Source organism: Pogona vitticeps, chromosome 3, assembly GCF_051106095.1.
Source record: "Pogona vitticeps strain Pit_001003342236 chromosome 3, PviZW2.1, whole genome shotgun sequence".
Classification (NCBI taxonomy): domain Eukaryota; kingdom Metazoa; phylum Chordata; class Lepidosauria; order Squamata; family Agamidae; genus Pogona; species Pogona vitticeps.
Window position 1 is genome coordinate 94,231,764 of NC_135785.1, and position 27,728 is coordinate 94,259,491.

The 27,728-nt window shown below is 38.8% G+C and overlaps 1 protein-coding gene across 1 annotated transcript; it reads left to right on the forward strand.

The window, feature by feature from the left end:
- The first annotated feature begins 749 nt into the window (after positions 1-749).
- DNA2 (DNA replication helicase/nuclease 2) lies at positions 750-27,358 on the forward strand. The gene is made up of 20 exons (XM_078390837.1): positions 750-1,205; positions 2,635-2,818; positions 3,922-4,064; positions 6,486-6,617; positions 8,735-8,948; positions 11,058-11,175; positions 14,368-14,533; positions 15,572-15,763; positions 16,446-16,676; positions 17,609-17,725; positions 17,814-17,923; positions 20,998-21,107; positions 22,431-22,655; positions 22,822-23,015; positions 23,103-23,192; positions 23,281-23,473; positions 23,931-24,020; positions 24,954-25,136; positions 25,869-26,015; positions 26,160-27,358. The coding sequence occupies exons 1-20, from the start codon at positions 895-897 to the stop codon at positions 26,214-26,216; spliced, it is 3,207 nt and encodes a 1,068-aa protein (XP_078246963.1). The 5' UTR covers positions 750-894; the 3' UTR covers positions 26,217-27,358.
- The last annotated feature ends 370 nt before the right edge of the window (positions 27,359-27,728 follow it).

The following is a 27,728-nucleotide window of genomic DNA, read 5'->3' on the forward strand; positions in this document are numbered from 1 at the left end:
CTCCGTCTGAATGTGGGCTTGTTACCTGCCATTGAGAGAGGATCTTTCGGCTTTTAAGAATTGTGCTGGGACAGCATTTTTAATTTTTTTTTTTTAAGATCATGATTTACAGTTTGGGCTTTTTTGAGATAGCGGGCTTTCCACGACTCCCATTGCCCTCCCGAATGGGGCGGGTGAACGGAGAAGCAACTCTAGAGCTCTGACATGTGGTTAGTTAATTTCTTAATAGCCACGCTCCCCCCTCTTCCTGCCGTGCAAATTGATGTCTGAATTTGGCGATTTCCGTCCCTGAAACCCGGGACGCGAGGAGGCAGAAATGATGGGGGAGTGGGAATGGGCGGGAAGAAAAAAAAACATTTGAGACTCACACTCTAGGGGTGAACAGCCTAAAGTGATTCCCCCAACATTACTTGTGCAGGTAAACACCTAGGCACGTTTCAGAGTTAACGTGCAACAATAGTGCAAGAACACTAGTACATATTTCATGGGTAGTAATCCAAGTTTTCCCACGAGCAGAAGACTTAATACCTCGTTCATGGTAGAAGAATCAAATACACATTTCCATTTATTATTTCTCTTTTGTAGTAAAGAGCACACAGTCGTAGGAGACTTGAACACATGTATGAACATGCACAGGAAAATACGCCAGTACGTTTCTCTCGCCCAGGCGTACGCTCCCTCAGAAAAGAAGTGAACCTTCCACAATTGTGATACAGAAGACAAATGAGACGAAACTTGCTGCGTATGTGTGGCTGATGTGATTTTATCCTGTAAGGAAAGTCAGCATATGCTTCCGTTCCGACCTTTGGCCAGTCGCCACATTTTGGGATATTCTACTTGGCAGCCTAAAAATTAGAGGAGGCCTTAAGCTCCTGGGGGAATGGCAAATCATAAATGAAAAACATACAGAAAAATGGAGAAAGGTTGAGAGAGAAATGGATGGTGAGATTCTTGGGCTGTCATTGGAGCCCTTCTGTTGTTGAATGTAAATGTCTCCATTGTTGTGTGCATTGTACATGTAACTATAATTGTAGGTTTCCCAAGAGAACCAATGGCTTCCCCGACACCGTGCTCAGCAAGGGTTTGAACAACCGGTACTGTGTTTTACAAGTCCAGGAAAATGATATTGAAAAACACCTGACAATCACAGCTGCTTCTGTGCCTGAAGATTTGGATACTGAGTTGTGCATCCTTAGGAATGACTGGTAACTATTTAAATGTTTTCCAAATATCTTTGCAAAGCGTGTTTGTCTCCAGTAAACTCCAGAGTTATTTTTATTAATTGGTCATAGCAAAAAAAAGTCTTCACTTTAGCACAGAAAGTTTAAATGCAGGTGAATGCTGTTTATCCGAAGAATAATCCAGTTATGTTCTGTTATTTAATCGAACTCAGTGGTTCTGAGGTGGTTATTTGGGCCCAGGCCATAGCTATGTTCCTCTTCCCTTCAACTCAGCAGTTTCTTTAGGATTCCAGGTCTTTCACTATTTTTGTAACTACCTTTGTTGAATCAGACAGGTTATTGTGGCTAAAAAAGGCTTGATCTTTCTTGAGATCCTTAGAGAAGCATTGGAACTTGCCTATATAGCCAATTTCTGCTGCCTCCCTATGAATCTCCCTTTGTAATTACTTCTAGGAGATGCATTTCCTTGCATTCCTGTAACAGCAATGTCTACCTGGCCTACAATTATTACCCTGGCTGGGATATGCTAATTGAAGTAATCCACATCTTGATAATTCTATTCCTGTGTTAATAAACCTTTGGCTTAAATCCTATTGCTTAGTTTAGTAAGTAGCACTAGAGTATGTAGTGTACTTCTTGAATGAGTGAGAATTGGTCAGTCACCTCCTCCACAAGTTTGATTGAGTCAAATGGGCCTAGGTACTTGCGACTTACTTTAGCATAAAGGTAAAGGTTCCCCTTGACATTTTCAGTCCAGTCGTGTCCGACTTTAGGGGGCGGTGCTCATCCCGTTTTCAAGCCGAAGAGCCACACCACAAATAGAATAGATGTATCTGAATCAATGAAATATACAGAGTAGCTGACTCATCAAATCCTGACTGATTCAGTGGGGTTATTCTGGTGCTACTTACTGAGCTGAGCAACAAGATTTCAGCCAGTGTCACTTCGTCTATTATCTGTATCTTCTCACCTAGTCATGAGGATACATATAAATGTATTGGCCATGTGTTTTTACTCTAATGTCTGAGGTAGTGGACTTTGATTCATGAAAGTTCATGCAAAATAAAATTGTTAGTCTTCAAAGTGATACTGTATTTATTGTTATTGTTATTATTGTTATTATTATTGTTGTTATTGTTGTTGTTGTTGTTGTTGTTGTTATTATTATTATTATTATTATTATTATTATTATTATTATTATTATTATTACATTTATACTGTACCCTGCACCATCTGGCAACCAGGCCACTCTGTGCTGCTTTCATTTTTGTCTAGTTTTCCCTTTCCATTTACTACCAAATGCTGAGAAAGACTAACATGGCTATTTCAGTGGAAACTTGGCTGCCTTACTTTCCTTTTATTTGTAGACATTACCTGCATATGTACAGAAATAACATAATTTTACTTTGATTTTTAAAAATGTCAGCTTTATAATTCACCCTTTTTTAAACAGGGTTTCTATTCCAGTACAACCTGGAGATATCATTCATTTAGAAGGACAGTGCAGTTCTGGTGTCTGGATAATAGACGCAGATTCAGGATATTTAATTCTGTATCCAGATATGCTGCTTTCTGGCACTACAGTATCAAATAGCATTAAATGTATGAGGAGAGCTATACTGAGTGAAAAGTTCAAGGTAAGTGGAGGAAAATGTTGATATTAAATTTTTTGATATGTAGATATTTGGAAAATTTGTGTTATGGATATTGACTAATTGGCACTTTAAAAATACACCACCCAGTTTGGTTAAAAGTACTTCCAGGGTCTTTCTTAATGTACTTGAACAGGGTCTTTCTTAATGTACTTTGTATATCTGGCTTTATAGATACTTCTTGGATTATTAATGTTATATTGATAGATTTCAAATCTTCTGGTTATTAATATTTGCTATTTTTTGAGTTCACCTACAGTCATTCTTATGACAGCTAAACAGGTGGTGGAGACAGGGACTGAGTTTTATCAGCTTCATCTACCAAGGAGTCTAAGAGACTTTTTGTTGGTTTTAGGTCAGATCATGATCTGTGGCACTTTCGCAGAGTCAGTATACTTCAGTATTCTGCATTTTCAAAGTCTTCAACTGGAACAGTATGTAGGGACCTATTTTAAGGGACATACAGTTAAGTCCCGAAATATTTGGATCCTGACACAAGTTTTGTTATTTTGGCTGTTTACCAAAATAATTTTAAGTTACAGTTAAATAATCAATATGGCCTTAAAGTGCAGTCTCTCTCAGCTTTAATTTGAGGATATCCACATCCAAATTGGAGGAAGGGTTTAGGAATTACAGTTCTTTAATATGTATCCCCCTCTTTTCCAATTAACCAAAAATAATTGGACAATTGACTCAAAAGCTATTTTATGGACAGGTATGGGCTATTCCATTGTTATTTCATCACCAATAAAGCCGATAAAAGTACTGGAGTTGAAGCCTCTGTGCTGCAGGGTCAGAAGACCAAGCAGTCGTAAGATTGAATCCGTGTGATGGAGTGAGCTCCCATCGCTTTGTCCCAGCTCCCCGCCAACCTAGCAGTTCGAAAGCATGCAAATGCGAGTAGATATTTGGAAATATCTACTCCCCCGCCCCTTGGTAGGAAGGTAAAACAGCGTTCCCTAGTCACACTGGGCACGTGACAACAGAAACTGTCTTCGGACAGTTATATCAACACGCATCTTGATTCATAAGTAGTGCCTACACATTTTAAAAAAAATTCATTTGAGAGTGATTATTGTGTTTTACAGACATGTGGACCTGGATCATGTTCAATGCTGATAGGTACAATTCTGCATGAAATTTTCCAAAAAGCAGGAACAAATTTTACACAAGAAAAGCTACAAGAAATTGCCTTCTCAATTGTTCATGGACCAAAGTATCTAAAAGAGCTGTAAGTGCTAGCTATAACAGAATGACTCTGTGGGAAATGAACACTGCGGTTCTATCAAGAACTGAATTTTTGTTAGGTTTACATTTTAATGTAGACAGTTTACACAGTGGGGGCAAGAATTCCTGCTGTGATTGCCTGATAACGTGAGCATTCTTTGGGGGTAATTGGAAATATGTTAAGTGTAAAAAAGGACTGAATCTACTATAGCTGTTTTAGAAGATACAGATGTTTTCAAGTGTATGCTAGGTCTTCAGTGTTCACCCATTTATCTTTGTATAATGGTGTTCATCTTGCAGTAGCGGTAAAGGATAGTTCTTTGTAATTATACTTATGAAATTGTAAATATCTAAAAATAACCATGTTTTTTTGTCTAAATAACAAGCAAATAAGATAGATATTTTCCCACTGCCACTTAAATTTTTTTTAGAAAATAAATACTAACAAAAATGAAACAATTAATAAACATTAAAACATTAAAAAGAACCAAAAGAAAGAACATTACATATACAATGCTCCCCACCACCACGATCATTTGAGAATAACCAGTTATATCATCACCCTTGTGGGGGCCCTAGTATCCTTCCAAAATTGTATAGACTCATTGCCCTTTCTCCTTTATTAATACAAAGTTGATAAATTCTCCCCATATATCTGCAAATGTATCTGGCAGTTATCTCTCTCTTATTTTTTATATTACATATAAATTCATCACTAATTGTTATATTCCATACTTCTCTATACCAATCGCATAACAGAAAATTATAAGCTGTTTTCCAGTTCCTTGAAATAATCATTATTGCTGCTGTTAACAACATGGAAACTAATTCTCTGGTTATCCAATTATCCACCTCCTTTTCACATATTAATAAAAGTGCTATTTATGGACATACATCTAAATTTAAATTGGTCATTTCATTTATTTCTTTAAAAACTGATTGCCAAAATTGGTATATAGGCTCCCTTTTCCACCACATATGAAAATACAGTAAGTGCCTATTTTCTGGCATACTCTCTGGCACATCTTAGAATAATTACTATCTATTTGATTAAGTTTCATTGGAGTGAAACTTGCTATCTCCACACTAACAAACAAATTCTCTTCTATTGTTATTGATGTGGGTCTCAATAGTCTAATGTTCTCTATATTTTTCCAAGTGTTGCAACTTTTTTCTTCTCCCAAGTCAAATTCCCATATTGTTTTCAATAAGTCCTCCTCTTCTACTTCCAATAACTAATTTTTACGGTCCTCTTCTGTACCCTCTTATCTCTTACATTTTTCTTCTGTAATATAATGCCTTTCTATTTTATATGTTCCCTGTTTCTTTTTATCCATTTCTTTGTCCACTGACCTAATTGAATGACATTATACCAAGATATTTCATCCTAAATTAGCTCTTTTATTTGTTCCTTATTTTTCATTTTTTAAACCAGTCTTTTATTCTAAGAACTTGTCTTCTTAATAACTTCTAAATTGGTATTTTAAGATTTTCTTGGAATTTTTCCAGTTTTGTCAATAGGTATCATGGAGAAACTGGCACAATAAATAATTTCCTATATTCCAAATTGTTAACATATTTTAAAGAAGACATTTTCTGTTTTTTTAACTGTATTTTTCTTATCTTGTAAGACAATATTTACTAAATAAAAATTTGTCTTAGGTAGTATCTTCATTTTACATGCTGTAATTCTACCAAAATACGAGAGTCCCAATTTTCCTTAAATCAACCTGCTTTTGAATAATCACCTGTTTCAGTATTTTAAATTTCTCTTTTAATCTTTTTTGAGTTTTCTGGGAATATTTATACTCTAATGTTTAATAGTTTTACAAATATTAACACTAATTTCTTTTTGAATTTTTCATTTTCTTTGTTATGATTAAAGACCATGATTTCAGATTTATGCCAGTTTATCTGCAACTTGGTGATCTCTCTCAAATTCTTTTAAATGTAGTTTAAGCTTCATCAGTTTCTAACATATTTTCTATTGTCACCAGCAAATAATCTTTACTCTATCCTTAATACTGATACCTAAACTCTTTATCTTTTATAATATCATTTTCTAAGAATTCTATAGCTAACATAAACATTACAGGGGAAAGGGGATGTCTAGTTCCTCAGCCTAGAGACATCTGTTCTGTTTTAAAAGTAATAAATGTAAAGCCAAAACAAAAGGTCAATGCAGATATAATTTCATTAGATATTTTCAAGGGATTTGATTTGGTGGAATGGCCAGCATTAAAAATAATTAAGGTACTAGGTTTTGGCAAATGCCTTCAAATAATAATAGAACAACTGTATTCAGAAACCACTGCAACAGTGTTACTAAACGATGGACTAACAGAACAGATGTCCCCACTGCCACTTTTTCTCTCTTATTTACTGTACAGAATTTAATATACATTTCTTTCTTTCATTTCTGAAGGTACCAATTAAACCTAAAACAAAACGATATAATGCAAGAGATACAGGAATACTTCCCATCTTTTGGTAAATGGGCAGAAAACTTCATGTACAAACCTGATCAAGCTACCCAGCCTAACATGAAGCTAAAATTGTAAGTCTCTGTTAAGTAGATAGGAACAATGTGTTTCATTACGGGTTTATTGATGTAGTAGGGAGGCAGAGGTCAGCGGGGACAGAAGGCAGAGGGCATTGGGTGCAGCTTTGGAAGCCCGGGATTTTTTTTCTTTGGCTGGAACGGATTAAATGGTTTTCAGTGCATTCCTATAGGAAATGGACCCTCAACCTACGGAATTTTCGACCTGCGGCCACAGTTCCAGTACGGATTAATTCTGTAAATCGAGGGTCCACTGTACTTGCGTTTGCATGTTTTCGAACTGCTAGTTTGTCAGGAGCTGGGACAAGCAACAGAAGCTCACTCCGTTGCATGGACTCAGTCTTTCGACTGCTGATCTTCTGACCTTGCACCACAGAAGATTCTGTGGTTTAACCCACAATGCCACTACGTCCCTCTAAATTCTAGATACTTGCTAGTAAAGTACAGTGGTGCCCCGCATAGCAACGATAATCCGTTCCGGATAAATCGTCGCTATCCGGATTCATCGCTATGCGAAAGAAAAAAGCCCATAGGAATGCATTAAAACGTGTTTAATGCATTCCTATGGGCTTAAAAACTCACCTTATGCGAAAATCCTCCATAGGGGTGGCCATTTTCGGTGCCTCTAAAGCGAGGCAACACAGCAGGCGGCCATTTTGGAACCGCTGATCAGCTGTGCGAAAATGGGGCCTTTGAGAGGACCACAGGGGAGGGTTCCCCCGCGGTCCTCGCAAAGCCTCAGCCGGCATTTTCCACCAGCTGACTGGCGGGAGCTTCGGAAGGACCGTGGGGGAGCCCTCCTCCGCAGTCCTTCGGAAGCCCCCGCCAGCATTTTCCCCCAGCTGACCGGTGGGAGCTTCGGAAGGGCCACGGTCCTTCGGAAGCTCCTGCCGGTCAGCTGGGGGAAAATGCTGGCGGGGGCTTTGCGAGGACTGTGGGGGAGGGCTCCCTCGCGGTCCTTCCCAAGCCCCCGCCGGTCAGCTGGGGGGAAATGGGGCGTATGGTGAAAAATTGCAAAGCGATTTTTCCCCATAGGGAACATTGCAATGCGATTGCAAAAGCGATCGCAAAATCTTCATCGCTATGCGGATTCGTCGTTAAACGGGGCGCCCGTTAAGTGAGGCACCACTGTATCGTAACCTTGTGATAGCTTCTGTGTAATTTCCTGACTTTAGAGAACGTGCTAATTCTAACTTCTTAATAAGCAACTGTTTGTTTAGTAATAAAGTGTTTTTTATACAGACAGAGGTGTGTGGCACAGGGGGTTGGAGCACATAGCTGCAGAACCAAGGGCTAAGAATTCAAATTCCTAGTGTGCCTCCCAGTTGAGATGATCCAAAAGATGTGTATCTGATGGGGTTGCAGGCCTTGCTACCTATTTGGCCTTAGTTAAGCTGCACGGTTCCAGAGTGCCATCAAAAGGATGGACTGGCAAACCATTGCTGAGTACTAAAAACCCTGGGAGTGTCAACTTGAATCAACTCATCATCCTCATTGCTGCAATTGCTCTTGTTCATAAATAGAGAATGGGGAGAAATCATTAGCCTGTGGTCCTGTTGGGGGAAGCTGATGTATTCATAAGCACAGCAGTATAAGCACAGAGAGTCTATATTGGCCTGCATTAACAACAGCATGATATTTTCTGTTTTTAATATTGGGAGTCATTTTTTCCCCTTGACTTGGGTACAGTAAGCTGTCAGCCACATTAGGCTATGTGTGGATACATGTCTTCAGTCCCTTGCCATTCTTCTATACAAGACATACCCATGTGTCAGCTGAAATAGATTAACTCCAGATTTGTTGCTACACATTCCATAGTTTGAATCTACTATTAAAGGGGTGACATCCTAAAATGTTGGCCATAGTATTTCATTTAGTTTATTCTGTTAGGGGATGAAATAATTTTTCTCACCTTAAGGATGAAAAAAAATTGTTCAAAAGCAGTTTTGAAAAAGGTAGTAAATGGTTCATCCTTCAGTTTAAGAAATATAGTAATAGGCATTTAAATAATTAAATAGGTTTTGCCCGTTTGTCAAATGTTTATTTAGAAAAATAGACCTTTTTTAAAAAAGAGGTGAATGATAAGTTAACATTTTTCATTTGTTTTCTAATAGACCAGGAGATAAAGATGACTCCTTATGCACTGTCAGAGTTACAGAAATCCTGGATGTTGAGGAGAATATCTGGTGTCCCAGGTTTGGTGTAAAAGGCAAAATTGATGTTACAATGGGTGTAACAATTCATCGCAGATCTCAAACTCAGTACAAGATCGTGCCACTGGAACTTAAAAGTGGCAAGGAATCTAATTCAATAGAGCACCGAAGTCAGGTATAAATACAAATATATGTGGAATTATAGTATTTTAATGCAAAAGGAAACCCGAGAGTTTTGACTCGGGTACATGGGAGACCAGCTGTGTTAATCTGTTCCAAAGACAGTTTTTTGCCATCTTCAAAGTCAAAGTCTTCTGTAGTTGGCATGATGGATCCTCTCCAGTTACCCGGAACTGAGGCAGCTCCTGGCACTTAGGAGTAGATGCTTACTTTTTGGATCCTGTTTGAAGTCCACGGTTGTGATGCTGTTGAAGAAATCTTCAGCAAGCACTGCATGTGTAGCATTCCCAAATTAGTGCATGAAATCATTGGAGAATTGAATGAGGAGGAATAAATTTAAGTCCTATCTGGACCAGATAGAGCTAATGGTGGAAACTAAGTCTATAGACCAGATGAGAAGATCTCTGTCCTGAATCATTTCCTGTTTAAGGGGAACGTTTATATCTTGAACAGGATGCTTCTGAATTCCTAAACTGTCTCTGTGATTTGGAGAGGTTTTAGTAGCCTTGTCTGTTAGTGAGACATAGAGAAGAGCAGGGCTTGAAAAATGCCTGTGATGAGTGAAAAATGCTGCTTGACGAGACACAGCTCCCTCTCTCCCTGCCTCCTTCCTTTCCACCTCTCTCTCTCTCTCTCTCTCTCTCTCTAATCCTGCAGTCCTCCTCTCCCTGCTCCCATTGCAAAAGCAAAACTGCCCTGTTCTTGCAAGAAGAGAGTTTGAGCGGTACATAGAGATATAGCTCTGCAGGAGAAGGTAGAGTAGTCCCATGCTGGAGAATATGGAGATTCCCTGCTCCCCATTTCAACCGAAGGATGACACATCCTGGGGTGGGAGGGAACTGTGGTTCCTTAAGAGGCCAGGCACTTTTGCTTTCAATTTTATTTTTGCATTTAAAATACAAGCTTCGTGACCCCACAGGCACTCAGGTAATAAAGCAATCCAAATCTGAGGGTAGATATCAGTGATTCCCAATCCCAGTAAATTGCAGCGCTGTAGTCTGGTTATGCTGACTGGTGAAATTTTGGAGTAACTGGTGAGACATTCTAAAAATTTTCAAGCCCTAGAGAAGAGTTATCATCATTTATAACTGGCAACTTCAAATTAATGCTCTGCTAATGTCCTTTATGTGGAGCAGCCTTTGAAGGTGATACCGACATTTCAGGTGACAGAATGCAGCTTTGTGATTGGTCACAGGTTATATTAGTAGGAACATACAGTACATTTGGAGGCTAACATCTGCATTAATTGCTGCTTTGTTATTGGTCCTGGTTCAGGGTCCCAGTTAAATTATTTAAATGTGAGGGTTCTGATTGTCCTTCAGAGCACATTTCCCCACATGATCTGTTGATTCTTAAAATCCTCAAGGAAGGCTTTGCTCGAGGTTCTGTACTTCTTGGATGTTGTTAACAACCACGAGGGACAAGGTATTTTCTGTGTGCCCAAAAGAAGCTGGAGGGTGTTTTCCTGTTGCTGAAACTAAAATACTTTTGGGTGTGTGTGGAGCATAACGTGTTATATTGGACTTTACAATGGGGAGGAGTGAATTCCTGTGCGTCTTTATTTTCCTGAATGGCTTGAATGAGCAGAAGCTCCTATGCAAGTGTGCTGCTGATGTGGCTCACCGCTCCTAGTACCATAGCTTTGTCCTCTGTAATGCTGCAGCCTTACTGTTGTGATTACTTGCTACTGGTATACTTCATGTGATCACATATAGAAGACATATTGCAAATTTTAAAGCATTTCCTACTGAAGTGAAATGCACATTTACAGTACTTGCTTGCTTTTATACTTAAAGCTCCTGTTTTAATACTGTGTTGCCCCCAAAATAAGACAGGGTTTTATATTAATTTTACTCCAAAAAACACATTAGGGCTTATTTTCAGGGGATGTTTTAGTTTTTTTCATGTACAACAATCTATATTTATTCAAATACAGTCATGTCATCTGGTTGCTGCACAATGGTGGGGGGCGGGGTTTCACTTAAATGGGGCTTATTTTGAGGGTAGGGCTTATATTACAAGCATCCTGAAAAATTATACATGGGCTTATTTTCTGTTTAGGTCTTATTTTTGGGGAAACGGTAGTTCTTATGTATCATTTCAGGTAGTGTTGTACTCACTGTTGTGCCAAGGAAGGAGGGCAGACCCTGAAGCTGGATTCCTCCTTTATCTTAAAACTGGCAATATGTTTCCTGTTCCTGGAAATCGTATGGATCGGAGAGGTACTGTAACTTGTCCATTCAGAAATATTTCGATAGAAATGTGTTTGCCATATTTTTGCTCACTTTTCAGGAATCTAGTCTTCAAGTTAACGAATATCAGGTTTCAAAACTACAAATTACAGTAATAGTAAAGTGTATGAAACAAGTGAAAATTGGATGGCAGTAGAAAAACAATAATTTTCCTTTTATCTGAACAAAAGAGACATGGCTTAGCAGCAAAAAAATAATATATGCCAAACAATTATTTGTCTGATTTTGGAGGTGAGGGGACTTGGCTCAGGGCCTCTAAGGGCAGTCTATAAGGACATAAGTTTATGTGGAGGCAGTCCTTCAGATACCATGATTTTAGGTCATTCAGTGTTTGGTAGGTCAATCTATTGCTCTGATTTTTGACTGAAAACAGACAGCTGTGAAATATTTGTTCATTGTGGTCAATGAATATGAGCTGTTAACTGTTTGGGCCAGGATCCTGTTGCTTTTTACTACTCAAAGAAGCTACAACAGCTAAATTATGAGGTCCCAGCCACATAAACTGGTACATGATCAGCCTTGTCATCTAGCTTCAGTGACTTTCTTGATTTTCTTTCTATGTGCTGTAAAAAGCAGTAGGATTCTAGCTTTGGTCACTTTATCATCGTATTTTGAACCCATTAGAAGTGTGGAAAAACACCCCAACAGTTTTGCAATAATCCAAGCTGGTGATTAACATGAGCAGTTAAAGTAAGTTTTGTTTTTTTCATAGCAGGAGACACAGCTGCAGCACTAGCTAGAGTGGAGAAATGACCATTTTTAAGGGACTGACAATTTCACTGGCTGTATCAGGTGTTCAGAGAGCTTAAGGCAAGCAGAATGAGGTCCATTTTTCCTCTTGGTCCCACACTGAAAGTGGTAGAGATGGTCCCCGTTCCTCCTCCAGCCCAAATTTCAAAGAATGGTACCCAAAAAATAAGAGAAACATGGTGCACTGAAAGCCTAATAATATAAACAAAACTTGTATTTTCTTACTAAACACGAACACCTACTAGCAGTTTACTTGTCTGCTTTTATACATGCATGTTTTAAAATATTTGTCATTTATATAGTGGCTCTTAAACTTGGCTCCCCAGATGTTCTTGGACTGCAGCCCCATAAATCCTGGCCAGCACAGTAAGTGGTGAAGGCTTCTGGGAATTGCAGTCCAAGAACATTTGGGGAATCCAATTTGAGAACCACTGAATACAATGTAAATATTTATATCCAAAGCACTTCAATTGAAATTCAAACCACATTAATTCAAAAATATACAGCCACAGGGATGCCTAAAAGATTATTTCAAAGCTGCACACATTTATAATATATACATTTCCTTTAGTAATAAATAACTATCAGCTGGGAATCCTGGATAATCATTCATAAAGGTAAAGGTAAAGGTTCCCCTTGACAATTTTTGTCCAGTCGTGTTTGACTCTAGGGGGCGGTGCTCATCCCCGTTTCCAAGCCATAGAGCCAGCGTTTGTCTGAAGACAATCTTCCGTGGTCACATGGCCAGTGCGACTTAGACACGGAACGCTGTTACCTTCCCACCGAGGTGGTCCCTATTTATCTACTTGCATTTGCATGCTTTCGAACCACTAGGTTGGCGGGAGCTGGGACAAGCGACGGGCGCTCACTCCGTCGCGTGGATTCGATCTTACGACTGCTTGGTGGTCTGACCCTGCAGCACAGGCTTCTGCGGTTTAGCCCACAGCACCACCACGTCCCATTCATTCATAAAATCATTCATAAAAAGTGCTAAATTCATTCATAGAAATGCTTGATTCATATAGTTCATATTTTATTATGCTCAACATTTCCTTGAGAGTTTTTTCAAAATCCTCACTGCTGTTCAGAATCTAGTTTGCTCTGATAACAAACTGTCCTTGTTTCTTGGTAATAAACTGTCCATTGGTGCTGATCAAGATGCTTGCATATGAACTTGGCTTCCGTTTTCTTTATCAAAGTGCTAGGATTCAGTATTACCAGCAAGAAATAAACTTCAGTTTCTATAGGCTTCCCAGGGAGAGAAAACTCTCCAAATGTAAAAGGAAACTGGGGCATATGTTCACTGGACAGACTCTTAAGGGCTCAGAATTCCCAGCAAGCACGAGTATTCTTCAACCCATCTCCAAACTTTAAGGGGATGACAAGGGCCTGTCAGCTTCTCTCTGTGCTTTCTGAGCATCCAAAGGAAGAGGTCTCCTTCCTTCTAGCTCTGAGACAGAAAGGGGATTAAGACTTGTTTTTATTTTGCACAAAATCCCTTTCTCCAGTTCCAGGAATATCTTTCTTGAATGTACTAAGGACCATAGTTTCAGAAATGATAAGAAATTGCAAATCTCAATTGAATTAGTGAGCATACAGATTTAATACACTTTATCAGGAAATTATGTTCTTCTGTGTACTTAGGTACATGATGACCTTTGAGCTAAGACATGTAAGTCCCGTCTCTTGTGCAGTGATCTTTCTGCCACCCTCTCTTCCTACGTTGTTTGGAAAGGGAGGTAAATAGCAAGAAAGATGATAGGGTGGTTAGCTTAGGCCTATTTTTTAACAATTATTTATTTGAAGCATTTATACCCTCCCCTTTTTAGGCAGAAATACACTCTGAGAAGCTTACACAGACAGTAGTATATAACATCTGAAATCCTTTTGTTTAATATATAAGACATACTAGATTAGGCACATTGAATCAGTGAAGATTTGGTGAATCAACTCCTCTGCAAGTTCAGTTGATTCAAATGTGGGGCTATTCTAGTTGCAACTTACTTTACTGTGTAAGTTCTAGTTCACTTACAGCTAAAATAAGTCCATTTGGATCAGTGGAACATACAGAGGAGTTGACTCACCAATTCCCACTGATCCAGTGGGTCTACTCTAGCATAACCTACTATGCTAAGTAACAGGACTAGCCATTGAGAACTGTGATTTCAGAAACATTTTTATGCTTAGCAAGAGTATCCCATATATTAAAGTATGTTCAGTGATGTTATAGGCTAGAAATGTACTGAAAGTTAATTCATTAATTTCACTTTGTCTCCTGTTTTTGTTGCCTTGATTCATTCACTGTAATTAATCCATGTTTTTAATTAAGCAACATAAGCTAGTTTTGTTGTCTGCCTTTTTCTTCAAAGTTGGAAAAAATCTGAATATGGCTTTTGTTTTTCCCTCCTGCAGAACTAATTAAACTAAGAAATCAGTTGGCCTTTTATTTACTTCACAGCCTATGTAAATCTGACACTGCAAAAGAGCAGACACAGCTTGCGCCTTTGCCTCCATTGATTAGCGACAGTCAGATTTGTAGCTATTGCTCCCAGAAGCAGAACTGTATGCTTTATAGCAGGTACACTCCCTTTTTGAGAACTCTGTTTATAAATTACTGTTTTCAAGTAGACTTTTGTTCAAAATGACTGACACCCATGGTATCATTAATGTTAAATCTCTATGTGACAAAGCACTCTGTCCCTCGGAGGACTTTGGTAGATGGTATGAAAACATGACAGCAAATATCAGACAGAGAGTATGGTATAGTTTATTCATTCCTCCCCATCATTCCAATACTCTGTCTGCAATTTCACATTTTTGTCCTTTGGTGCATTAACGGAAACAATCCAAAACTTGGTTGCCTTCCATAATATGCATAATAATACACTTTAGTATTCTACCTTCAATATAAGGTTAATGTTTATGTGTGTTGTAACTGTTTTTCCAGCTACAAAAACGTAGATCAAGTATGTAGAATATGCTAAATATATTTGTTATTCTGACATAGAGCGTACCAAAATGATAACATCCTGAGGCAAAAAGAATCACTTGGGGGGGGGATGTAGAAGAGGGGGCAGAAAGTACTGGTAGAACTAAAATTTCAGGGATGGGAAGACTCGGATCAATCTATGTAAGTCTTCCAAACGGTTTCTCAAAGGTAAAGGTTCCCCTTGACATTTAGTCCAGTCTTGTCTGACTCTAGGGGGGGCGGTGCTCATCCCCGTTTCCAAGCTGTAGAGCCAGCATTTGTCCGAAGACAGTTTCCGTGGTCAGGTGGCCAGCGCGACTAGACACGGAATGCTGTTACCTTCTGACTGTGGTGGCTCCTGTTTATCTACTTGCATTTGCATGCTTTTGAACTGCTAGGTTGGCAGGAGCTGGGACAAGCGATGGGCGCTCACTCTGTCAAGTGGATTAGATCTTATGACTGCTGGTCTTCCAACCTTGCAGCACTGAGGCTTCTGCAGTTTAACTTACAGTGCCACTACGTCCCCTAAGAGTCAATATACTCATTTTTAAAGTCTTTTTTTCATTTTTTAGCAAAAGATTTATTGCAGGTAATCTGCCATCACAATAGCAAGTATTATGGTGCAACTAACAATGAGTTGTGTTTTAGGGCTGTAGAGGAGCAGAAAAATATCTCCGCTTTTCCTGATGTAATTGCTGCTGTTGAAAAAGAGACCCAACATCTAAAATCCTCTCACTTGGAGTATTTTCGTCTCTGGTGTCTGATGCTGACCCTAGAGTCACAGTGCAAAGATGGGAAGAAGGAGCATAGAAACATATGGATGATGCCTGTTGCAGAAAGGTTGAACAAATTACCATTACCAGTCATTTAGTTGTTTAGAAACTTCATTTTAGGTATTGATACTATTTTATAACATTTCCCCCTCTATATTTAGCACTGAATAAAAGGTAAATGGAACACTTTGGACTTCTCCCTAAGGCAGGGGTGGGTGATCTCAGTGGGGCTGAGAGCTATTTTTTAGGTTTGCTGGCAGTCCACAATGGTGGGATTAAAGGTGAGGGGGATGGCCATGGGCAAATTTGCATAGTTTAAAATTATAATTGTTTAGACGGTTTGATGTGGCATTTAGGTAATGTAAAGGTTGATAGAGCATTTTTGTTAACTCGGAAATGGATTGTAACTAAAACAAAGTGCTAAACTGAAAAAAAAATTCTTTGTGACCTCTACTGGCCATCTTTTTCTAAAAATTAAAACATTTTTGGGGTGTGTGTGTGCTGCTGGGTGTTCCTTGAAACATGGTAGAATTCCCCCCTGCCAGCACAGTGTGACTTCTTGAGCAAAAATATTTTTTTTCTTTCCCAAATACATTGAAGACTTCCGGAGGTTATGGGAGCCAGGGGTCCCAGATGTGCTGTAGAGACCTTGTGGGGGGAGCATGTGGCCCATCCATGCCCTACCTATTTAATCATATCAGCTGTATACTACAAGATATTCAAGACTACATTGTTCTTAATTTTTGTAGAGAGAAACACGGAGATTGCGTTGGAAATATGTTAAGGCTGGAGTATGTACAGGAGATGATGGATGGGCAGTATTTACATTGGTTTCAGCGTAAAAATGATCCCATGCCTGTAACAAATCTGATGAAAGGAGACAGAATCGTTGTGAGTGGTGAAGATAGCACTTTACTTGGCCTGTCTACTGGCTATGTTCAGGACATCAACAGAACTAAAATATCCTGCTTATTGGATAGGTAATACAGTGGGAACATTCTCAATCCTTCATGGGGTTTGAAAGTCTAATATAAATTTTCTCCTGAGAGAGTGTTCTGCGAGCCCTTCCCTACCGAAGAGAAACCTTTACTTACCCATCTCTTCTAATACAAATTTTGGTGGTATTATTGCAGCGTTAGCGTGCATTGCTTTTCAAACACAGGATTATAAAAAGATAATTTAGAAAATTTAAAAGGGGAGTGAGTGAGAAGCCAGAGATGAAAGGCGTACAGGTAAGACAGCTGTAAAGAGAGAGCAAAACTTGAATAATTAAGGATTAAATATGATCTTGCTTTTACACAAACATTGTGGGTTATCAGCTTGAAATGTCTCATTGATCAGTTTACAGTAGAGCGAGCAACCATGTGGCCTGCAGGCATCCCCCAAGAATTCCTTCAAATTGCTTAGATTTCGAAGAGGAAACAAAAGCTAACCTTAACTCCTCCTTTGAGTTAAAATAATTTCTGCAGGTCTTAGCAAAGGCCAAGAGAAAGAGTTCGGTCCCCTAGACCTAAAGAGGTTGCCAGCTTCCAGTTTATAATGACATTGATCAGTCTTTTGGGAATACATTTCCTTGCCTGTTAGATTTGCTGAAGTTTTGTTTCCCAGTTCAACAGTCATGGTATTTAGAGCTGTTCTACAAATAGTGCAAGCTTATGTTGTTGTTTTTGTTAAAGTATATGAATATATGCATCAGTTGTGTCTTTTATAGATGTATATGCAGAGGTGCTAGGATGAGCTCTCTCCTTGTTGCATGTAGACAGGTAAGAAGCAGGGATTGTCAAAGTGTAGTGGCAGACAGCTGTTAGGCTTCTCAGACTTTGGTGTATGTCTTCTGCATGATGAATGCGATATTTGAATCTCTTAGGGCCATGAACTCTAACTAGCAATTGCTTCTATATATGATTTCCAGGAATTTGTCATGCATTTCCAAAGACACTGTATTTAGATTAGATCACGAAGAAGGCACTTTTGGCATAAACGGTGCCTTAGGAAATCTCTCTAAACTGATGGAAAATGCTCCTGCCAGGTCAGTTTATATTGATTTTACTTCCATGCCTAATGTTATTCTTAGAAGTATGTTCTCTATTCTCACTCTAACTCCCTCTTCTTTTTAGTGAAAGGCTTCGTAACTTAATAATAGAATTTCAGAAACCGCAGTTTGTCCAACACTTGAGCTCCATCCTTCCACCAGAAGTAAAGGAGACTGTTGCAAACATTCTAAAAGGTACAATAGAAGTTTGATTTTGTTCAGAAACAACTTCTGTTGTTAGAGTAACCTAAATCAGTAAATTAATGTATTTCAACTTAAAAATCAACTGCAGAACTTTGTGACTGAAAGTAAAGCAAATTGTTCTGCTTATATGCCACTCAAAGACCATTGGTAATGATGCGGCTAAAAAATCTTGTAAATTATAGTGCTTAAAGTACTCTTTGGCTGGTTGACAAGCTGCACATCCACCCCCTCCCAGCAATTGGGTACTCAATTTACTGACCTTGGACGGCTGAATGGACCTCAAGCCGGCTACCTGGGATTGAACCTGGGTCATCAGCAGAGTTTTGTCCTCAGTATAGCAGTTTAACCACTGCGCCATGCAGCTCATCGTATATGATAACCTTGATTATCTTATGTATTCAACAAAATGCTTCTCCAAAAAGAAAAAATAATAGCTTGTTCAACTGTTTTAGCTGTACAAATATTTTGCTAAACAAGGCAGGATTGTAGTACTGCTCCTATTTTATTGTCAGGTATATTCCAGAGGCTTTGGATATGAAACACTATCTGAACTTACTCTAACTATAACTCTGTGAAATAAGTTAAATTTTATGCAGTACAGATCGTAGGGTTCAGTCTCTGAGAGTCATGGAATCTCTCTAGTGATTAAGTGTGAGTTGTCCAGAAACCTTTCAGTGAGCCAGTAGCTGAGTTTGGATTTGAAGGTCTTTGTTCCGCTCTCCTCTAACTTACACAGAGGCACAACTGTGCTTTTTTGGTGAGTCCTATATAGGCCAGGGAATGTATATTCCCATGGTGTCACAGAACATTATTTGATACATGAATTTTCTGGAATGAACAAATGCTTTTAATTTTACCTGAAGGTAAATAAAGAATCATAACCTAACAGCTCTTCTTGATGTCTTTGCCGTTATTAGTCATTTTTTGCTGACTTGCAAAATTAATCCCCGATGCAATCATCTAGTTAAAATGAAGGTGAAAGTATGGTTCTTCCTCATGGCCTCTGTGAATCACATCCTGGGTAGCAATGAACACATTAGAATATGCCCCTCCCCGCCCGTATAAGTACCTTGGCGCCAAGTGTCCCCTTTCAGTTTCTTTCAACCGCCACGTTGAGAGCCTCATATTTCTGCTTCTGTGAGTAAAAGAGAGCTTATTATTGATTCCTTCCTGTTATCAATCTTTTTCTTTTAACTGTTAGATCAAACTCTTTATCATCAAAGATTTTTCCTTTCTCCTCACTTGGCCTCTGGCTGCAGCACCCCCCCTCCAATCATTGGGGTTTCTCCTCAGTTATTTTCTACTATTTAAGCACTGCGTTGTCTGTGATAATAAGATCCCACTTTCTGACAGACACACTAAGTGCCTTTTCTGTTTGGGAGAACAACATCAAACTTCCTCCTGTACCCATTGCAGAAATTTTAAGCGCGAAGTTCTTTGATCTTGCCTCTTGAGGCTAAAACTCGGACTTTGGAAACAATCCTTACAACCAGTTCAAATGGCCCAACTCTGTAGGGCCACTTCCCAAACCAAAGCAATGGAAAAAGATGTACTGAATCATTGAAACAACGTCCATCGGCTACACCAGCTCATTCCGATTCTCCATCTCCAACGCCTCAGATCTCGAAGACACACAAATCGAAACCCTCCATACCGAAGTCATTGACTTTGAAAACAACTTCTAAATGTCAGAGACCTACTAAAGCTGCTCCAGCTCCAGAGCCTGTTCCTCCTAAACGAGCTAAACAGTCTAAGCCTACAGACATCCCTCCACAACCACAACTCTCTGAGTCAATTTTGGTCGGATCTCCCTCAGATGATGACAGACTTTTCTGTCTCATCAACCCTGTTCTCAATCTCGAGAATGGGATGATAGAGTTGACCAACTAACGTCCTCTCCTCCCAGTCCACAACCGTCCATTCCTTCCAGCAATCCTTTGGTTATTCCATTGCCTGAGGATTCTCATCCCGAATGGCTTGAGACCATTTCATATTCAATGCCCTCGGATTGACCACTGATCTCTAACCAGGACCGTCGACATCAGCAATCTTGACAGCTCGCTTCATCGCGTGGGGTTCAAACGCACGCTCGGCACATGCATCGGGTTGCCATTTTCCCCAACCAGTGCTCTGCTCGACAAACTGCACCAGCTAGTCAACCAGGTGTTTTACCCAGTTCGATATAATACCATCTAATAGTTGGCCTACCTTTCGACAACCATCAGTGTTGAAGCGGCCACATCACTGAGAGGACTATACCTCAACCTGCTCCCCACTTGGTATAAAAAAAAAAAACCTTGGACAGTCGAGCAGATTTCAGCCACATGTCTTTTCATAAGCCATCAGTGACCTAGAAAAGGCCATCAGGTGACTTCCTATTCTATCTCTAGATGGGTTGCCTCTACTATTCATTTGGCTTATCAACTTGCTCATTTACCAGCCCCTAGAGTGGTCCGCCCTCACTCCACCAGGGCAGTGGCAGCCTTTACAGCCTTTCTCCGCAGTGTACCTCTTCCGGATGTCTGTGCCTCTGCCACTTGGGCACAGCCGTCCACGTTTATCTGTCATTATAGACACAACCTCCGGCAGAAGTCTGATGCGGCATTTGGACGTGCTGTTCTAGCCGCTACCTTGGCACGACACCGTTCCTCCAGGTAAGACAGCTTATTAGTCACCCAGGGTGTGATTCCCAGAGGCCACGAAGAAGAACGACAGGTTACCCACCTGTAATTGTAGTTCTTTGAGTGGACCTCTGTGATTCACACATCGCGCCTCTCCTCCCCTTTGTCATGCCATTGCTTGCTTACTATTAAGCGGTGGTTGACGCAACTGAAAAGGGACTCTTGGCACCAAGGTACTTATACAGGTGGGGAGGAGCATATTCTAATATGTTCATTGCTACTACAGAAGTGCTAGAATCTTCCAATGAGGCTCTGCGCAGACGCGGATCACCCAGGATGTGAATCACAGAGGTCCACTCAAAGAACTACAATTACAGGTGGGTAACCTGTAATTTCTATTACATGGAAAATTAATAAAAACGGTATTTGTTTCATAATTCAAAGGTCTGAATAAGCCTCAGAAACAAGCAATGAAACAAGTGCTTCTTTCAAAAGATTACACACTTATTGTTGGTATGCCCGGAACAGGAAAGACCACTACAATATGTGCTCTGGTAAGACACTCTATAATAAATGCATAAGAAGATGCATTTGAAGCTGTATTGGCAATTGTCAGATGATGTATATATGTGGAAGATTAATCTCTTCAGGTCAGGGTATGTGTCTGTTCTTGGAAATACATTTTTGTGTCAATATACCTGTAGTAAAATTATTTAGCAACTGAAGTTTGGACTATGCCTTAAAACTTACTCTCTTTAGCTTGTATAGTTTGTGATATGAAATTTTCATTTCTATACTGTTATGGCTTGGAAAGTGTTAAGATTTGAAAACAAATTTGATACCTTTTTGAAGTGTGTTGCACATTCTTTAATTTATATATGAAGCATAGTTTATTTTATAGGTGCAGAATATTAGAGAGTTTTACAAATTTTACAGATTCTTATTTCACCAGAACAAAGGTGAATGGACATGTTTTCAAACATTTTTCAAATATTGATCAAAATCACTCTCTATGGTATACTGGAGAGATAGGTTTACTTTATGACTTGGCATTGGAGAATCTAAACCTTGCTGGAAATAAAATAAAATAAACGTATGTGTATGTATGTAATACATATACACACGCATATATTTGTTTCTGAAGTTCAAGTGTAGTTTACCAAAAGCAAAATGGCTACTGTAGCTTTTTTACCAGCAATCCAGGTGTCTCAAATTTGCATGTAGATCTTTTTTCTACCATATAGGAACTCTAAGCACTTGTTTTAGGATCATAAACATTTCTCCAGGTGGAGGGAGAGAAAGAAGGATTGTGTAAATATGTGAGCAATTCTTGGTTAGCAGGCAGATATATGAAATACCAGGAACACGTTCATGTAAACATGTTTCATTTCCATAATGTGAATTGTAGAAGTTTCTTGAAAAGAAAACAAAAGATGGCCCACCATAGGTATTTCTGAAATATATCGGAGAGCTGTGCAAACTAGCCGTGATACCAAATTGCTGAGTCCTTGACAAACATGCCCCCTTGCTGTCCATGTGATTGTATGTATTCAAAGAAGTTCTGTGGATGTATTGATGTACATACAGTGCATCCCTCCATGCCCAATGGGACATAATTATATGTTGATTGGGCCAGGGTTCTTCCTTGTTTGAAGAATCCTTACGTGCAAATTGTGCTAAATATAAGGCCGTTTTTTCTACATGTTCCAAATGCTTGGATAGCAGGGGGAGGGCTAGCCTGCATAGCTCTCCAACTTCCCTCGTAAGAGCTGTAGCAAGATTCCCCTGTATATGACTTGACAACCATGTTTCAGCAGGGGAGCTGGAAATACAGATGAGTTCTTCTATGCTTTCCCCTCACCTTCTTCACCTTTTAGGTTCGAATTCTTTATGCTTGTGGCTTCAGTGTTCTCTTGACAAGCTTTACTCACACTGCAGTGGACAACATTCTGCTGAAGTTAGCAAGGTTCAAAGTAGGTTTTCTGCGGCTGGGTAAAGCTCAGAAGGTTCATCCAGACATAAAGAAGTTTACAGAAGAGGAAATTTGCAGATCCAAATGTATTAAAACTGTAGCTCAATTGGAGGAATTGTACCGTGGTCAGGTAAGAGAAATTTTTTCCAGGTTCCTCGTACACTTAACTGTAGATAATGCTATTCATGGGTTCCATAACTGGGAAACACTTGCCACTAGGCAGTGCTACCTTAATTTTAGAGCCTATTTACAAAACAGAGTGTTCTGAATTTTAAAATAACACTGTCTTTTTCCAGCCAGTAATTGCAACAACATGCATGGGAATAAACCACCCAATTTTCACTCATAAACAGTTTGACTTCTGCATAGTGGATGAGGCTTCTCAGATTAGCCAGCCAGTCTGTCTTGGTCCACTTTTCTATTCACTTCGGTTTGTGCTGGTGGGGGACCATCAGCAGCTACCTCCACTTGTGCAAAATGCAGAAGCAAGGTAAGATGGCATACTGCTGACAAGGGTAATTTATATAGCATATTGATAGATATTATGGCAACCACTGACTGGATTTTTTTCTTACAGAGATCTTGGCATGAGTGAAAGCTTATTCAAGAGGTTAGAAAAAAATAAAAATGCTGTCGTGCAACTCACTGTACAGTACCGAATGAACAGGTACGGACAATTGTAGTTGTGGTGCATAGGAACAGCTCTTTATGGGAGTTCAGACCTGATTTTGCTTTGTTTTTTTTTAATCCTTTAGTAAGATTATGTCCCTGAGTAACAAGTTGGTGTATGAAGGTAAACTGGAATGTGGCTCTGAAAGAGTGTCTAAAGGTAGAATTGACTTGCCGAATTTAAAAGAGTTAAAGTTGGAGCAGGAATATTCTTCAGAAATATGGCTGAAGGAAGCGCTAGATCCAAACAACCCTGTCTGTTTCCTTAACACGGAGAAGGTAGACTTTAATTGTTCTTCTTTCTTTTCCCTCTTGAAAAAGGTTCTGTTTTTTAATTTACTCTGCTCAGTAGAAACGTGCAAGTAGAATGGTTCGTAAATGTATTCCAGCATGATCACTTTCTGTTTTTAACATAGGTGTTGTTGTTTTTGTTGTTATGCATCATCAAATCACTTGTGGGAACCCAACAGGGTTTTTGAGGTATATGAGATGTTCAGTGAATGATTTTATCATTGCCACTACTCCAGTGAATTTCCATATCCAGGATGGATTTGAACCCAGGTCCCCTGAGTCCTACACTGATGTTATCTCCTACACCACACTGGCTACCAGTTCTTTTTGAAATAAATTATCTACATGCAGTTATTTTAAATGTGAACAAATTTGGTTTATCCTTAATCCTAAATTAGCAAATAAAATGGGATTTCAGCATGCGATATTTGCCTTTTTTGTTTAGGTTCCAGCACCAGAGCAGACAGAAAAGGGAGGTGTCAGTAACATGACAGAAGCCAGACTGGTATTCTTCCTGACATCAATGTTTATAAAGGTAATGATTTTGCTTCTCTGTTTGGAAGAAAGGATTGCCACCTTTCAAGGTGTTGTCCACCTTGAAAAAGAGGTGTGTAGTGGGGTAAATCTACACTTACTCCTACGTAGTATAAACCAGCTGCTACCGATGGGACTTATCTGTGATTATCAAGGTGTGAACTAAGTAAAACTTTTATAGATTTATCCTTATATTTTGACAACAAATGCAGTGTGTTTATATAGTGGAGGTGTGGGTTTCTCAGTTAGAGAAGTGAAAGGGATGTTTAGGGAGGTTACCTCTCAAACTACCAGATATGTCCCTGGAAGGAATCAATATTGTGCCCCTAGGGACACAGTGTGAAAGGCTGCTTTTTAGTATCTACTTGAGGCCATTGTTCGTTGCCTTTCAATACTACTTAAGCTTGTTTGCCTCTCTTATTTATTTTTTGTTTTCCATTCTTTGTCTGTGTCTTGATACTACCTGTGCTTTCCCCTTACCTAAACATGTCTTCAGTTCTGGTCCTCCATCTGAAATTATCTGACACGCATCTACATTCTCTTCTTCCTTGCTGTTTAAGTGGTGCTTCTAGATGTGTTTCTTCTCTAGCCTTTGACTGCTCATCTCTATCTTTCTCTCCTTTTCTTCCCCTTTTTCTTATGGTAGCTTTTAGATATGCTTTCCACAAAGTATGTAATTTATTATACAGCATTTAGCTATTGAGACAATTTGTAAATAAACCTATTTGTCTCTGTGTTTTGTTTAAGAAGGGACCAATTTTAATCACTTATACACTTGAAAATTAAGTAAGGAGCTTTTGCTTCACCTTTGACACAGTTGACACTTGTATTTGTGTTGTACATATTTCCTGCATTGTTTTGCAATAAGAATGTGTTCTAAATTGACTCTTCTACCTAGATTCCATAATTCAGTGTCTGTGACCTATTTTTTTAGGCTGGTTGTAAGCCATCAGATATTGGGGTCATATCTCCATACAGACATCAGTTAAAGATAATCACTGATATGATGATAAATTCACACATCTATAAAGTGGAAGTAAATACTGTTGACAAGTACCAAGGAAGAGACAAAAGTATCATCATAGTGTCCTTTGTAAGAAATAACAGTGATGGAAATGTGAGTAGACTATACTCCACAGTCACCAAGCAGTTTATAGCCTTTGAAAGTTCAGTCTTGAGTCCTAACATTGCTACTCACTTTGTCATGCTTTGCTTAAGCAGAACAGTTAAGTGGTAAGAAAGAACTGACCACAGAGACTTCTACTAGAACGCTACCAGTAAATACTTACAGAGAATCCAAATAACTGAACAATTAATTTTATAGAACAAGAACGTTGATTTCTGTTTCTCTTATAGCAGGTTCTTGATCCAGTGTGGCAAATTACTTTTTTCAAACTGGGAGTAGTTTCTTCTATTCTGTAAAAATAAAACAATAAAGGAGAGAGAGGGAGATCCAGACCAAATCCCATTGTGGGTAACCACAGTTTATGGTCATGGGTTGTTTTCCTGGCCTTTTAAAAAAATACTGTGTGTAAACTACCACCCCAGTTCTTCGCCCTCCCCTTGTAGGTGCTCTATACTCACAGGGCTGCTTTACATGCTAACTGAAGAAGCAGTTGGGGGATGAATACAAAGTGCAGTTCTTATATGTTGCGTATTCTTACGAAAACCCCTAACATAAGGAGTGCACTGGTGGTTTTTTGGTTTGTGGATTTTGTAGGGGGAAATTCTTTTTTTAACACTTCTGATTTTACAAGTAGCGCCTAACTGTTTTACTTGAAATGTAGAACTTTGTAATTTTAGTGGGAAATGACATTTTAAGATGGTCAACTATTTTATTACCTTGTAGCTTGGAGAACTTCTGAAGGACTGGAGACGTCTTAATGTTGCCATTACAAGAGCCAAACACAAATTAATTATGGTGGGTTGTGTGCCATCCTTATGTCGTTATCCTCCTCTAGAGAAGTTACTTTGTCATTTGAAAACTGAAGCTATGATATCCTTTTTTGTATGAACCTTTTGCTTATGTGTGACTGTCTTCCGTATTCCACCTTAGCTTTATCCAAGTTCAGCATTAAGATTTTATGCATTTTTCCTCTTTTCAAATCTTGCAGAACATGTTTTCCTCAGCATTTCTAACATTTTCAGTGTTCCATCAGGAGCATGTGAAAATGTCTTTTGCTGTAATCTTCTCTGACAAGGAGACATCAAGAGGAAAGAAAACACGACTTCATATGCTGCTGAAACTCTCATTTATATCTGAAGGTGCTACATGGTCAAATAGATTTTCAGACTACTTTTTGTAAATACTCAGGGATCTACATTTTTGATAAATTTGTCTGTAATAAAGAATGTTAATGATCACTACATTGCTAACATGCATGTATATATTCAAAAGTTTTAAATTGTTGCTTTTATTCAACACTGGTGAATATTGTCCTTGTTTGTAACTGAGCTACAGTTGAGTCCTCTGAATTCTGCCTAATTATGAGGATGGTACTATGGGGGCATTTTCCAGGCATGTTTGATTTTCTGAGATAACAGTGTTAATTGCTTAATGGCTGGATATGAAAGATAGATAGCCTTGGGCAATTTCAGTGATGTTCCCTCTTTCATCTTGCTTCTGTTTGAATGTCAGCAAATATATGTCACTGAATTTTGTGTGTATGTCCTTAGATATGTGTATGTTTGTGTTCAGCTTTACAACTTGTGCAAGCCTGCCATGTTACTGTCAAAACATTGCATAGGAAAAGCAGATTTTCTATTTACTTACTGTTCAGTAAATTTCCATCCCCCTCTCCAAAGTCTGTCTCTCTACTCTCCATTTAATTCTTCAAACTATACATTAACAACAGTGAAAACAACTTGAGAACTGAGATAATTTTCCATGTTCTTCCTTGAAATGTTGATATAAGTATCTCTCAGTAGGACTGGATGTCTTTAAGAAGCCATTCTGTAATGGTTAATTTTCCTTTTGTAGTGCTACAACCATAATTGTTTTAAAAGCTCAAACAGAAGATTTCTAATTTATGACACATTCTAGTGCTATCTTAATTTAAAGCAGTGTACGTACTTAGCTTTCTGTATTCCAGAAATATACTATAAAATATGCTATAGAACATCTACCTCTTGTGTTTGGTACTTCTGGAATAAATTTGGATGTCTATACAGTACTGTATCACCACTATTGCCTCCTGTAGTTCAATAACTGTTAAAAGAATCAAATTGCTTTCTGAATACCTTAGGTATAAATGCTTCTAACTTTTGAAACAGAGATTCTCCACAGTTGCTTTTTTTGTATCATGCATAATAAAATGTTTTGTATAATTTGCATTATAACGACTCTTATTTACTTCATTCAGTTCCTAAGAAGCTGTAATAAAGTAATTAGAGAAGCACAAGTAGGGATTTGATAAACAAACAAAGCAATCCCCTCTCTCTGCTGTCCGTCAGCCCAAATACAAACAGTTAGGAGCTTTACTCTTGTCTGTTTCAAAAAGCCCACTTGATTTTAAATAACACAACACAGACATATAAGATTTTAATTGGTTGGGCTGAATCATCAATTAATTAGGTAGCGTAAATTCAGTACTCAAAATGCATTCGGTTTGGTCAGGAAAGAACATAATTTTAAACTGTCAAATAGACATAAGTATTTATTAAAGAATTAAATCAACATAACTCTAATATAATATAAATAGATATTTGT